The sequence below is a fragment of the Eimeria necatrix genome, genomic scaffold, assembly GCF_000499385.1.
Source record: "Eimeria necatrix Houghton genomic scaffold, Enh_scaff201, whole genome shotgun sequence".
NCBI lineage: Eukaryota > Apicomplexa > Conoidasida > Eucoccidiorida > Eimeriidae > Eimeria > Eimeria necatrix.
Window position 1 is genome coordinate 1 of NW_013652638.1, and position 15,330 is coordinate 15,330.

At 50.7% G+C, this 15,330-nt stretch overlaps 2 protein-coding genes across 2 annotated transcripts; both read left to right on the top strand.

The window, feature by feature from the left end:
* Positions 1-183: 183 nt before the first annotated feature.
* Positions 184-486, top strand: ENH_00027120 (hypothetical protein; the record flags this gene model as incomplete). The annotated part of the gene is made up of 1 exon (XM_013579913.1): positions 184-486. A coding segment is annotated over one exon (303 nt), but the record flags the coding sequence as incomplete, so codon positions are not given.
* Positions 487-9,072: 8,586 nt separating this feature from the next.
* Positions 9,073-15,033, top strand: ENH_00027130 (hypothetical protein, conserved; the record flags this gene model as incomplete). Its single annotated transcript, XM_013579914.1, has 6 exons — positions 9,073-9,855; positions 10,033-10,305; positions 10,449-12,465; positions 12,721-13,017; positions 13,219-13,425; positions 13,592-15,033. The coding sequence occupies 6 exons, from the start codon at positions 9,073-9,075 to the stop codon at positions 15,031-15,033; spliced, it is 5,019 nt and encodes a 1,672-aa protein (XP_013435368.1).
* Positions 15,034-15,330: the final 297 nt, after the last annotated feature.

The following is a 15,330-nucleotide window of genomic DNA, read 5'->3' on the forward strand; positions in this document are numbered from 1 at the left end:
CTTATACGTCACCGGGATAAGGTCTGGCTCAGCAGCAAGCACCTACCGCCTTTCAACAGCTGCCCTAAGCTCGAGCCCCGCTACCGCGGACCCTTCGAAGTCCTCCAACGCATAGGAACTGTTGCTTACCGTCTCGCTCTGCCTCCCACTTATGAATGCCATGGTGTTTTCCACGTTTCACAGCTAGTTCCCCACCGCCCCCGCCCTCCTGCTTTGGTTCCCTCGGCAGCCGACGCTGCCTGGCCTCCTATCCACGATGCAGCAGGCAATCCCACAGATGAATACGAAGTCGACTATATTATGGACCAAAGCGGCTCGGGAGATGCAGCTCAGTACCTCGTGAAGTGGCGCGGGACCCCTGAAGAGCAAGCCACATGGGAACCAGCTAACCATCTTACCGGCTGCCCGGCTTTGCTTCGCGCTTGGCGCCGCCGCCAACGAAGACGTCTTCAAGCTCGAAACAACATTGGCCCTTCCGAAGCGTAGCGGTATGGCTCCCTTGTACTCCACCTCCTCCAGCTCGGGCACCCTTCAATGAGGAGGGGGGGAGAGAGCGCTGCGCATGGCGCGCGCTCACGGCGTTAGCTTTCGACGAGCACAGAGATTGAAAAGGCAAAATAATGCATTTTGGGGTAGGTCATTTCAGTCCGGCAAGGGGGGAAGTTGTAGTGCACAGACACTACAATGGGGCTGGTTAGTGCTCTAGAGAGGATAGCTAGCCAGCGACCTACGAGGGGTCGCAAGACTGGAGGGAGACAGGGCCCTCTTACCAGACAAAAAGTAAGAGAAAGTGATTATTATTTTATATGCACACGGAATTCGTGGAATTGCGTGGAGACTGGGGCTGGAGACAGCGCCAGCAACAGGGCAAGCCTCCCTCCCTTAGGGACTAGGAGGCGAGCTCCCAGGAGGGTGCGAAACAGACAGACAGAATTGAAAAACTCATGATTTTGTATTCTTAATCGCAATAGCTGTAGTTTCTAGGAAATGGACTAGCGTAGGGTGCAGTTTATAGACCCTGCCCAAGGGACTGAAAGCACGTAGTCGCAGCTGCGGGTGCAGTGCACTACAGCTACCGCATACATTATCCTTTTGCTATGGCTAGGCGGCCTAGTACGCTCGTATTCAACCACGCGTAGGCCCCCTTGTTTAATCGTTCCGTCTTCTCAGTGCTAGGACGGCTGGACTGCCTACTACTCTTGCTCTCCAACGTGGTCCAGCCTCTGTAGTGCGCAGGCACTACAATGGGGCTTGCTGGTGACTAGAGGATAGCTAACTGATGACCTATAAGCGGTTAAAAGGTTGAGACGCGGATTGAGCAGTGTAACCTCTTATTAGTGAAATAGAAAAGCAATTTAATAGCAAATTAACATGCATAAACTAGAAATGCCTGCGAATGCCCTAAGATTGGGGCTGCCGACAACGCCAGCACGGGTGCGCGTTATATCCTCACCGGGCCAGCAAAGCAAGAACCAGAAGTGACTTTTATGAAATATAATTTTGAGAACTTGAAACAAAATGGTCTTCTTAATAATTTAATTGATGTTAGGAGGCTGATGTGTCTGTAGAAGAGAAGATTTCATACAACTCCGGAGTTGAGGGTCGTGCAGCATCGTAGATGCTGTAGAGAACGCAGTGTACCACATCCGCACTCGCGCGGCTCCAATCCCCTCTGGGTGTACCGGCGCTCGATGCGCAGCAGAAAGGCCTGCATAGTACTGCCGTCCACTGGTAGTATGGGAAACGTTACGCCCGAATCCCCGGTCCCGCATATAACAGTTCTAATTACACTTGTAGCGGATTGGAATTGGTCCCACGTGATGTAGGGACTGTCCCCTTGCATACTGGTAACACTGGTTATAGGCGCCACCTGCGGGGGTGTCTCCTTATGCCCACGCGGCCGTTCTGCCACGGTGAGTTTCAGAGTAGCATGACGAGGATGGGTCGGCGTCTCTCTGGGCAATTTGTTTACTGACATTGTAGAAGTGTCCTTTTGCATAGGACCGACTACACTTCCGTTGCGTAGGTGCATTCCTTACTGAGCTGAGATATCTAGGTGCGAATTATTAAGGCAAAGTATTTGTACCCTCAGGTCCGGAAAAAGTACTTTTTATATCCCGGAACACCCTCAAATTTAGTACTCCGCGTTCTCTGCAGTGACCACGATGCTGCCTAGCCCGCAACTTGGGCGTTCTATGAAATCCTCTGTGCTATCGACGCATCTGTCGTGTAACGTCTACCAATTTATTAAAATGACCGTTTTGTTTCAAGTTCTCAAAACCACACTTCATAAAAGTCACTCCTCATGGTTCTTGCTTGTTGGCCCGGTGAGGATGTGACCCGCACCGGTGCCGGCGTTGTCGCCAGCCCCCATCTTAGCGTATTTGTAGACATTTCTAGTTTGTACATGTTATTTTTCTAATAAATTGCTTTTCTATTTTACTGCTAGGAAGTTTTCGCGCTCGATCAGCGTCTTAACCTCTTAACCGCTTATAGATCACCAGCTAGCTATCCACTATAGGTCACCAGCAAGCACTATTGTAGTGCCTGCGCACTACGCTGTCTCTTCTGAAGTTTCTTTAAGCCGGCGTTCACTTGCCTTTGATTGCAATCAGGATCCCTGTACAGGATATCCGTAAGTCCCAAGACGGTAGCCTCCTTCATATCTGTTGCTGCAAGATTTGATGCTGCGCAAAAAAAATGGCAGCTGCTGCTATGCTGGCTCCGGCCATTGTTGCTGCAGCTTCCGCTGCAGTGATGTGCACACATCGAAAACTTAACACTTATGCGCAAACTTGCTTTTCGTATTTTATGTTAACTATTTTCGCCATCTATTCTGTCTTATCACGGCCATTTCTCATCTGCTGTATGTATATTTACTTTTATGATTCCTGTCTGAGCTTCCACCGTAACCTCTCCTTGGAGGGCCGCTGAGGCCTGCACTAGCTTGTCGTACAATCATGAACTTATTTCTTTGCGCGTGTGTGTATCTGTGTATGCGGCCATACGTAGATGTTAACATGCTTCATATGCGTGTGAAATATGGAACGAATGCATGCTCACGCTCTGCGCTGCCTTTTGTTCGGCAGCTGTAGGCCGCGTGGCCTAGCCTCTTATATGGAATGCGAAACCATTAACGAAAAACAAATTTATAGCGTTTATAGTAAGAATGTAGCACACTACAAGAGGAGTACAGAAGGAAGCTGACAGACTCAGTGTCAGAGAAAGTGTGTAGAGACTGGGACATTCGGCGGGAAAGCGAGTGCAGGAAGCAGAGAGCGTGGATGAGGCCCACTTGTGTTTGCGCAGGCAGCGACTAGGAACTCGTGGGGGAGCAAAGCATCCGTTGATTAAATTGGGAAGTTTTCAGGCTTCCCGTTTCTCAGATTCACTTCGTCGCTTCACAACATACATAAGTTTGTCTCCCCTGCCTACTAGTTCATGATGCTGCCAACGTTTTACTAATCTGCTGGATTGATGGCCGCATCCTGTGCGCAAAGCCAAGCAACAGCAGAGTTTTTTGAGGCCATGCCGCGGAGGAAGTGCTGGACGATTGGGAGATGTTCAAAAGATTGTGACAGAATTCAGTGCGAGACACGGTAAGTACGCTTACCGATGGGCTCTGTGTCCATGGACGGAGAGCAATATGACGAGCAAATTCAACGCATTCCTTGATGGCCAGTAGATGCTTGCTGCTGAAGCGAACTTTGTCCCTAACCGCGTGCTCACACTTACCCTGCCTTGAGTCTGTGGTAGCATGTAAATATGCGCTCAACCGCGGGGCACTTTATTGGAACAGCTCTGTAGTGAGGTTTAAGCGTAGGGGTCAAAGCGTCAACAATCACGATAGGCTATAGTGAGGAAGCTATGAGTACACATCACTTTAGAAGGGAGGACTCCGTGAAAACATGGCTTGTTATGTTATATACTAGTTCGAGAGGAGGCACAATAACTGCGATGTGCACTCTTTCGAATTTCTTGACCCACTAAGTGTAGTGCACAGGCACTACAATAGGGCTTGCTGGTGACCGCAAGAAGAAAGCTAGCTGGTGACCTATGAGAGGTTAACACGCTGAACGAGGACAGGAACTTCTTACTAGTATCGAAGTAAGGCAGTTTATTAGCAAATTAGCATATATACACTAGACTTGTCTGTGAATAGCTGGAGATTGGGGCTGGCAACAGCGGGCACCGGTGCAGGCCTCCCCACAGGGCCAAGGAGGCAAGAACCTTGAGTGGGAGACTTTTAGGGAAAATCGATTCCAGGGCATGAGAAGAAGACTATATTTATTGAAATTCGGGTATTTGTTCCGTAAGAGATGCGTTGAAGGTAGAAGGTTTTTCATAAGGTGCCCTCTTCGTGGGCCAGGTAGCAATGTATACGCAGCAGAAGGCGCTGTATACTACATCATGCATCTGTTTCGAAGCTGGAATGGTGCGTTCGGTATTAGCGCAACCCCAGGGCTGGTAATCATGTGGCACCAAACGCTAAATACTGGAACGGGCGCAGAACTGCTGTGACATATCCTTGTGGAACCTGGCATTTATGCCTGAAATGAGTACTTCCGCAATGCTGTTACAGCGAAAGAACCAGGTAGCAAGAAACTCGACGCTATGCACTGCAGTGCGTCATATGCTGAATAAGGATCACTAGGGTGTAGGGCATTGGTGAGAGGGATGTTGGAAATGAAATCTAAATTGGCGTGGATTCGGCGTCTTAAGGAGCTAATAAGCACCTGGAGGAAATCCGCAGGCTTGCAACTTGGCGTGTCGAATTTTCTGTGTACGCACGACTGAAGGGATGCTGTACTGCATTCTAGCATGCTTAGCCATTGCTGACGTTTAGTCAAAATTAGTCAAAAACAGAAGGGCTTCCTTCTGCCGCTGTTTGCCTGCAGTTGTGTCATCGTTACTGGCATATAGCACATGAGTAAAGACACCAGGAAACCTTGCGCTCAGATGCGCCTTATATGCTGAAAATCAATGCTTAAATAGTGGCATAAAAAAGAAAGCTAGCTGCTGCGGAGCTCCGCTTAGGTAAGCTTTTCCGCTTATTGCGTTGCTCCCACGTAAGGTGTGTGGAATACTGGATACTTGTGATAAACTAGAACAAAAGCCTATATTGAAAAAGCTTATCTCTTTGGATGCATTGGTCGACGACATACGCGACGACAGTCACAAGCTGATTTAGTCTCCATACTGAAACTACAACATTCGGGGAGCTAGAGTCAAAATGGCCAAAAAGCTGGATGAGAATATGTGTTACTCATCCTGATCAAGTACGAGAGAAAGCTTCGCTGCATGCTATGCTGGACCTGCTTTCCATTTAGTTTTTGGCGAGTTCTTATCATCATTCCTGATGCGCCAACCTGGCGTTAATTTCCACACCAAAGCTGTACGAGATCTCCAGGTTGATGCTGGAGCTATAGGGAAGAGACCAATATTCTGGGGAAGCTGTTGTTAAATGCCAACTCACCTTCATTCCCCATCAATCGTTGTATATCACCGCACCTCATCACTTTCTCCATCTGCGTCAGACGTATGAACGTTTTCTTGGTAGTGTCCCACTTGAAGCCAACGATTCAACTGCAGCTCCCTGTGAATGGCATTCTTTCGCATTCTTGAGCTGTTCATTTGAAGCGAGGTACCCATTACGTCGAATCGACGATGATTGCATGTTCCACTCTGAATCGGCCCACAAAGCTTTTGAAATGGTCGTTGTTTAGAGAATGTGTTTGACGTAGTCTTGTCACATCTCAAATTTAATATTCAACCGTAGCCTCGTTCTCGATCCCATGCGCTTCAATGGGCTGAGCAGCGCTGCCACCTGACATTTTGCCGTTGTGTAGGTGAAATTATGTATATACCTCTCACCACGCGCATCAAGTTGCTTTAACGCTGTTCCGACGCCTAGTAATGCGGATTCAGCGATTGCATACTACCGGAACGGCTCCAGTGCGCAGACGGAGCCCGGTTTTTCAGCTACGTATTCGTCTGTGGGTAACTAAATTCGATGCATGGAGGCTTGGTTAGGAGCACCTAACGACACGCCCAGCTACCTTTATTTCGTGGAAGAAAACACATTAAGGGTATGTGAACGTTTTTGACAACATCAAAATGGGACAGGACTCTTCTGACAGTTGGCCGTGCAGTATATAGAGCCACCCTCTCCAGGCTAAGTGCGCTGCCTGCACTAAAGCCCAGCGTTGAATCGAAGTGAACAGGGACTAGGAGCCCTTGAAACTCTGCCTTTTTAATGTATTGTTTCCCAGTTGCACCAGACTTCCTAGGGCCGTTTCATTATGCTTTTTAAAGGAACGCCCACTCCCCGAAGCAATGCAGCAATACACCTTGTTTTTTTGCACAAATCAATGGCGGTAGATGGAGGAGTGGAAAGCTTTAGTGAAGTGAATGGATCACCTTCGAGAAAACTTTGCAAAGTTTTCTCGAAGGTGATCCTTTGATCCCGTTTTATTACAAACTTTTGTAGCATTTCTCTATCCTGTATCATCGGAATGGGACTAAAGAAGGGGCTGCTTTAAACTCTTTTGTTGCCTACGGAAACCCTGCCTATTGTGCGCTGCCCTACAATGCAACTAAAAAGGGTCATATAATTGCAAAATGCTGACATAGTAAGTCAAGAAATAAGCATGCAGAGGGTCTTAGTTTTTGGGTGATAAGGCCCAATGTGCTCTGCAGTTTGGCCCAGGAGTTGAGGCTAGAAGAGTTGCTGAGGCTGTAGTTAGCCACATGCCCAAGCGCCGAACCAGACAAGTCGGAAAAAAGAAGCTGTATCCCTGGAAATGACGACTTACAATGATGCAACCTTCCTCACTGCTTAGAAATCCTTCTAGTTAGGACTAAGCAGTGTGAGCCTATGCAGCCGGAGCAGGTGAGACAAGTGCAAGCCGACCTACGTTTAGCTCATTACACTGCCATTCTTCCCAAACTAACTTGGGCGGGCCAATTACATGCACCAAGGAAAAATAATTCAAAGCGTGAGATATTTATTCGACTACGCTTGGAAAGGTGGAGCTGCCGCTGGCAGGTCAGGGGTCCTGAGCAATTTGGGGAATTAACGCTAGAGTCCTAAACATTCAATTGCGCATCTGGGTGATCCTGTTCGTCGTTATGTTCTCCAGCGTAACTGGCCATTAATTCAAATCATAGTGTTTCGTCTTACTAGTATCTGCATCATCAATTCCCTTATACATTTTAGCGGGTATGGTTTATCAGCTGCATCAGTTACACGCTGAGGGCCAAACGGAGTAAGAAAGCTTCTTGCACATACTGTGAATGTTGACACGGCCTCAGACTCTCCCCATGCCGGAAATACTACCAATAGCCACATAATTTGTAAGGCTCAAACGTGTAAGATACTACAACAGCGAGCTAGTGTAGTAACTAAGTACTACTGCGACACACTTGTACGGGCGTTATTTGCACCGCTGCACTGTTCGAGAAAGGCAGACAACTGCTCCTGTCTCAAGAACAACCCTTCCAATCGAAATAAATAGGGAGCATGAGTCAAGCTAAGTGTCTCACTAGCAACCAGTCCGATGGTAACACTTATTGTGGGTATCAGCCACACAACGAGGCTTTGCCCCACTACATAGTTCGAAGGGGCGAATGATGAAGATAATCTCCAGGAAGAACCGTTAGATAGGCAAAGCGCAGTATTCAGAAAACTTGAAAAATACAGCTGAATAAAAGTTCATTAGTGCGAAAAACTTAAGCATTGGAAAATTCTATTAGTGCCGTAGTCACCACCCCCCAGGAGCAGCATTCGCTGCCTGTGCCTGAACATGAGCCACTGTTTTCCCGGTGATTGATTATCATTGGGGATCTTTTCTTTTTCATGAGCACTTTTTCATTTACGACAATTTCTAGTTGAGGACACCAGGATTGTGGCGGCTCGTTTTCAGCGTAATCCCACGAGCATCGAAGCGATTCCCACTCGCCGGAGCATCGCCCGCTTGCGCAAGGTTTGCTGGATTGTTGTCGTGAGGGGTTAGGTTCACCATGACGCTCTGGTGTTGAGATAGTATGAGAATGCACTGCTTGTTTTGATCTGTGGGATTCTCCATAGTGCTTTCCTCCTCCCTCTGTTCAGCTCCTGTGGCTGCCTGCCCCTCACAGAGTCAACAGGGCAGATCTGAAGTGTCCTCTGGGCTCCTACAGGCTTCTGTTGCAACTCCAGTCAGTGAATTTTCAAGTATTCTCTTTATGCTGAATTACTGAGGGGTTTACTCTCTGCTTCCTCTCCTTTTGTAGACTCTGGAGTCTGCACCAGTAACCTGCATGCGTTTTCTAGTTGCGCGGGCCCACGTTGCCCGATGCAGTAAACTCTACAAAAGCTCTCACGGGTTTCTCACTACGTCTTCTTACATGCTAAGTTTCGCGTGAGGTGACAAACTGCTGTTTCGAGATACCTTTGAGGAGCATTTTGGCTCGAGACAGATCTTTCTTGTGTACTTGACTAGCGGCGCTTCAAGGCTGCAGGTGGCTACAGAGGAGCTTGAGGTGTTTTTAAAGGTAATGGGCAGTAACTGCACCAAACATTTAGCCTGCTTCAATGCGCAGCCTCTTCTGGCCCCGTTGAAGTGCCTGTAAGCTACATGAGCTGTCGTCTGCCACGTTCTAGCTCTTGCCGCACATTAGAAGAGTTTTCGTGGTTCATACGTAATCGAAGAAAGGCCATAAGTGAGCCATATGGGAATTTTGTCACGGGACGTGGGGTTCATCGGGAGTCCGCCCTCTTGACGTCCGTTTGTTGAGCGTATGCCGCAAAGCAGTTGATCCAAGTGAAGGTGTTACCGACTGGGAGGGTTGTGTCGCGTACTTAATACATTTAATAATATTCATTTTCCTGCGCGTGAAAGGGCAAGTCATAGCAGGATTTATTTCCGAAGCCTCAACAGGCGCATCAGGTGGCGCTGTCGTCTTGACAGTTCGCGTGTCTTTTCGGTACAAGGCAAAGTACCACTGACTAGGTGTGCTGGCTTTTCTGGAGTGCAAGAACAGGGGAAGGCGATGAACTAGGAACGGAGGGAAGTGTCAGAAACTACACCTATGCGCGAATCGGTCCGTGCCGCCCCTGCGGCCGGCAACGAACCAAAATGCAACAGCCCGCGGAGTGCTGTTTCTGCTCCAGAATTTGTGGATGTCAGCCCGCTGATGCGGTCGTGCATTTTTGGGTTCAATACTCACGTAGCAGAGCTTCCTTGTTCGGCCACGGATGTCAGGGCTACAGACTCCACCCTTCTGGGACCCTTCAAAACAGAAGCAGCGAACGAAATTGCCCTACGGCGAGAGCTTTTCTCTCAGCTGCCAGAGGATTTCGGGCGGAACAGTTCGTCAGGCGACAGCACCGGCCCTAGCGGGCGCAAGTCCCACTCTTTGGCGCTGCATGGAGATGTTCCTTCTTGGGCGCAGGATGACGGCTCGCGGCTGCATGTTGATGGTGTAATTCCTTTGGAGCTGCGCGCAAAACTGGCGGCTTTGAACCATGAAGTTTCTACTAGCCAGGGAGAGAGTAAGGAATCTCGGGTTCCAACGAAGCTTGCGGCGTGCAAGAAGGGGCGCAGTGCCACCCGCAAGGCGACACCTGGGCCGATTGCTGGATTTAGTTTGGAGTTGGCTGAAGACGCTGGATGCAACAGCGTGGCGAATGGCGCAGCTCTCATGTCGCCAGCTAGTGAAGCAGGAGGCAAGACGCCTGTTGCTACTGCCTCAAGTGAAAATAGGCTGGCGAAGGACGCAGAGTCTTCCAGAGCATCGAAAGACAATGACTGTGGGGCGGACAAAGACGAGCTACTGCATGCATTGGGATTGGTGCTGGATAAGCTAGAGGAGGTAAGCCACTGCAACAGCTTCATCCTCATTCAGGCATTGAGCTTGTCAATGGCAGAGCTTTTGAAGTCAGTATCAACGGTAAAGGAAACTCGATCGGTTTTATGGCTATTTGCCATTTTTGTGCAGAACAATGTTGGAGAGTCACGTGGCCTTCATGTTGGTAGCTCCTGTTTACAGGCTTCACCAGTGAGAGTATCTTGCTCTGAGGAGGAAAATTGCAGTAAGACTCTCCAAGCAAGTGACATCGAAGCAGTGCTTGACGCGTCCGACGTTGGAAATGGCAACTCGGCAGGAAACGGATTCTTCTTTCGCGACTCGTGCTTCGCGCTGCCCCACGCTGCTAATGCTTCATTCGAGCAAGTGGAGGATATATCTGAACCTTTGCAAAGCTCAGTTTCACTCCGGGAGAAGCTAAACAGTACGGGACATGGAGCTAACGGTGCTATTCGGGTAAGCAAGCGCAGTGAAACTGCAGACAAGCTCAGACGTAGTTCAGCGGTTGGCTGCTAAGGTTGAAGCGGAGTTATTCATCTCCGTGCTCCCTTGCCACCGCTAGCTCACGCTTGTGAGCGCGCTTCTGTCCTGTGCTGCAGCTTCCGCTGGATGCCGGAGGCGTGTTCGCAGACGTCCAGCTGACAGTGTTATCAATGCTTGAGGATCTGCATGCTGCGATTTGCTGCTGTGCAGCAGCCTCAAGCCCAGATTCTTGTAGATGCTGCGTTGGTGCGTCTGACTTGTTGAGAAGTAATTGGCAAAAGAACGCTTCATTGGGCGCAGTGCTAAAAAGTACAGGTTTTGTTGGGAAGGCAGGGCCTGCAAAAGAAGGCACGGGAGATCCTTCTCAGCAGGGCATAGCTTTACGTGGCAGAAGCCCTTCACCCGTCCCAATAAAAAGGACGCTTCATGTTGTTTCTGAATCTGCAACCGCCAGCTCTGCGGGAGAGTGTGCAGGCTCGGGCAGATGCGCAGAGCCCTCACGTACTACTGAGGTCCTACGTTTGGGCTCTTCGGGTTGCCAAGACTCAACTTTGTCAAGCTGTTCCAAGGAATCAGCGCTGCGTTGTGTGGAGTCTTCAATTCTCTCCCGGTCTTCCCCGTCTCTACGTTGTGAAGTTGGCGACGCGCTGGCCGCCCAAGACAGTATGCATTCGTCTCCATATGGTTGTGAAACGGCGCAAGGGCAACTCTGCAGCGGGACGCCGATTAAAAGTACCGAAAGCGGCGCCACCTTTACCTCTCCTACAGAATCCCCAGTTTGTCCAGATGTAGCTGTTGTACCGGATAACAACCCACCAAATGGGTCAGATGGTACTTATGTTGCTAACTCAGCCACTAAATTTGGCTTTGATGCTTCTCATCCCAGTAAAGAGGAGTCAGAGGAGTCGCTGCACCCCCTTTTCAGGCATCACGTTGCAGTGGTTACGTGCGCTGACCGATTTGCGGAGCTCCTTCCATATTCCCATATCTTTCGGGACTGCGTTGGGACCTACCGCATGCCGTCTACTTTACCTTCATCAGCACGCCACTTGCTCGTGCAGGAGTTAAGAATGCTCCGCAATGACCCGGACAGGCTTTTGATGCGCAACTCATTTCAGTGGACAGAGGCGCCTGGAGCAGTTTCGTGCTTAGCTGAGTTGAAAGGTGGGCCTGCTGCCGATACTCTGCACTCTGATCGTGCGTCGCGCGGGGAGGATACAGGAACAGGCATTTCCTGCCAAAGCCCCAGAGGAGGGCGTGCGGAGATTAGTGCAACCGCGACTGAGGAAAAAGGCGCCTTTTTATCCCAGGCCACTTTGGCGGCTCCCGACACCAGCATCAGACGCTGCAGTGTCTCGTGGGCACCTCCGCTACCCCTGCTGGACCCTGCTGTTCTTTTGTGCGCCTCGGGAACTGAGCTAGCTGCGCAGAAGTCAGCAGTGTTGAGAATTCTGAGAATGCTGCGTTCGTTGGCGCCGTCGTGGGCTGCACGCGATGACAACTTTGGGTTCCACTTCAATACTGCGATTGCAGCGAGATCACTGGATTCCTTGGAGCTGCAAAGCTATCGCGTAGTTCTGCAGTGTTTGTCTCCTTTTGATGCGCGGGAATGGTCACGCGACCAGCTTATGGAAGTCCTCAGTGATCTAGACTGCATTCGTCTTGCTTATAGGCGTCGCCAGAGCCTGAAGGCGAGCGTTGCACGCGTCCAACGTTTGCTGGAGCAGCCTGATGCGGATCCTCCAGGGGGCATATGGCACGGAACTGAAGGTGCAGCTGGTGCACGACAACGATGGGAGCACAGCGGCAGCACTTCACTCCATACAGGAGATTTGGGGAACACGCACTGTCCACCGCGTGTTGTTGTTCGCGGGGTTCGCGATGCACACAATGGCCAGCTTGTCACAAATGCTTCTAGTCTAGGAGGACCTGTTTGCCCTTCCGGACATACACCATTAACGACTCGGATGCAGCATCTTTGCTCAGCGAAGGAACAACGCAACAATGCGCAGCAGCAAACACTCCAGCAACTGCCCCCTACCGGAACGGGGGGCAAGGCTTCTCCCAGAACGCTTGGGTTTGAGGGCACTTGGTCGGGTGACCGAGAAGGCGCATCATTCGCAGATGGAGATGGTAAGTTGGTTTCGCTACAGATTAGTGTGCGTTTACATCCTGTGCCTCACTATTAAGATAAGCGTGGCTGCTTGAATAGTCATCTAGGGCGAGGAAAAATAAGGATAGAAGATTTAGCAGGAAGTAGCGGACCGAAGACGAAAATATTGCCCAAGATGTCGAATTACATTTCCAGGCAGTCTTGCATTGGCTTGAATCAGTTCCTGCACACGCTGTAGATTTGCATGAGTCGTTCCTGGCGCGGTGCTGATGCAGCTGAATTGCACGGAATCCCTGCTGGAGGGGGAAACTCTATGGCTGAAGGTTCTGGTGTTCCTGCCAGTCTTTCACGGAGGGGTCAGTCACCCACAAGCACAGCAGTCGGTGGACGGCGCAACGCTACTGGATCTGACAACTGTTTTGTAAGCAGTGGGAAAGCAGGGAACAGCAATTCGAGCGACTGTCCGGAGCGGCAGCAATATGCGGTTCGTGCAGCAGAGCTCCCCAAGGTCAAGGGAGTTTTCATAGGCAAAAAGCACACTTGCTGGGTTGCGCAGTGGAATGATGCCAACGGTCTGTCTCGTTGCACCCTTCAGCCCCGCTCGTTTTGTCAGCACTTGCTAGCATCCTGTCATCAGGGATTGCATGGCTGCTGTCACGCACTGATTTTTAGCGGAACCAGTATCGCTAGAGTTCGCACAGAAGACACGAACACTATCTTGTTCGCACTATAGGACTGTGCATCGCTGCTGATTCGTCTTTTTTCCGCCGCAGGCCAGCCTAGGCAAAGCTGCTTCAATATCAAACAGCATGGTTTCGAGAAGGCCCGTCGGTTGGCGGTTCAGGCAAGACAGACTCTCATGGGCATGGCGACGTCGAAGCCCGTGAATAACGTTCAAGTTGAAGCACAGCGAGCTGCGGGACAACCTGTGCTGCCACCCACTGGCCGGGAAACGCCTTCGATGCCGACGAGGCTTCCGGGTAGGCTTTATTGGACAAGAAATTTGGTTTCGCTGCTTGTTTTGCGTTGATTTTTAGAGCTTTGTCGGAAAAAGATGCTTCTAACGTCGCTGCAGGCCCGTAGTAAGGCATTTCCGTTTACAGTAGGAACATAATTTCAGCTGCTTCTGAATGCGCTTTGCGCCAGATTTACTCTTCATGGGGGACGCCACTACGGCAATTGCAGAGGCGCTTGGGAGCCGCGGTATACAGACCCCCACTGCCGTGCTGCCGCAGCCATGTGTGAAAACCAAGCTCGACGGTCTTACTTTATCAAGTGAAGGGGCCGAAGCTCCAGCAGGCCATGACCCAATTATTGCTGGAAACGCTTACACGGCTCGAAGCGCTAGCCCTACGCACACAAAAACAGGAACATCCGGGACAGCAACGCCAAGGAACTCCCCACGTGGGGCACTTCACCGACCGACAGCTACGTGTCCAAGCGACAGTATGACCACGGCTTTTCCACAGAAGCCCACAATGCAACGACAGGTGCCAGTCACAACACAGCCATCACTTCCTGCTGTGGCTTCGAGCGGGTCGACTGCAAAGCAGCAAGCCTTACTGCAGCATCAGCTACAGCAACAGCTTGAGGACCAGCTTCAACAGCTGCAACAGCTTCAACAGCAGTTGCTGCAGCAGTCATCAGCTGCTCAGGAGGCGCAAAGCAGGACGGCGCCTGTTCTGGGGCCGCGTGCTCCTTCGGCCTCTGGATATTTGGGACTAGCTGACAGCTCGTCATCGGCACTGGCACTGGTGAGCTCATTATTGGGGGATTCGGCCCCAGCGTCTCTCCGGCTCCCAGCATTCAGTGACCCCTCACGAGCTATTCCCGTGCTCCACTCTTCAGAAGGGCAGCAGCGGCAGGCAACACAGAAATCTGGGAATGCTGATCTGTTGAACGAGTTACCAGTGACCCCGCAGCCTGTCAAAGTTTCTCGCGGAGGTCCCGGGGTTCTCGGGCTCCCAGGCGATGGCGGAGGGGCACTTAGTGCCTCATTTGGTCCCGCTGATTCGCTGGAAGAAGACAGCTTGCATGCATGTTCAAAGAGGAAGCAACGACTAATATGTGCCACGAAACAGGGTAAGCGCACGTTGGCGTCGTTGGCAAGAGAGTTCCCTTCTGTCGGTGGAGTTACATACAATGTTAAGGGTGCATGCTGGGAAGTGGCTGTCAAAGGACGGGACGCTGCTAAAATTTTTAGCACCCGAAAATTTGGAGGCCTAGAAGCAGCGTATGGAGCGGCAGTTATGTGGAAGCGTAAGGTGGACCGAGGCGAGGAGGGTGCTGATGACGTGGATGGACCTGATCAGCCCGAAGGTCATCCAGATGACGAATATCTCGAGGATGCCGAGGGGCTTGGAGGAAGTGCCTCATTAACGAAGTGGGAAACTGGGTTGGAAGCGGAAGAACCGCTTAAGAAACGCACGGCTTGCGCAAGGCCCGAAGTTTTAGTAAATTCACTTGGGGTTGCCATGCAACAACAGCAGTTCGGCTCGGCAGTAGTTCCGCCGTCAGTTCGCATCGCATCTGCACCGGATGAAAGCCATGTAGTTCAGCAACTGCTGTCGAGGGCACCCAGCATTTGACTGCACGTGTGGTCACAAGCTCGTGCAGTTGGCTTGTCAAAACCACGCTGCCAGCCATGAGTGCCAAGAGCGCCACTCGCAGAAACGTTTGAATCAATGTGTGCTTTCATGAGCAAGGGTGACAGCCTTGACAAACTGCGGTGCCGCGCTGTAGCCGGGTGCGCTGCTAATATTTAATAAGGGAAGTAGAAAGTGGCAGTATGACTTTCAAGCCGCACAGGTGTATTGACGTATTTCATCTCGTGACTTTTCGCCATATCTGCACTTCCTAGGATGACTCGAGCTGCGGTGCCCTGG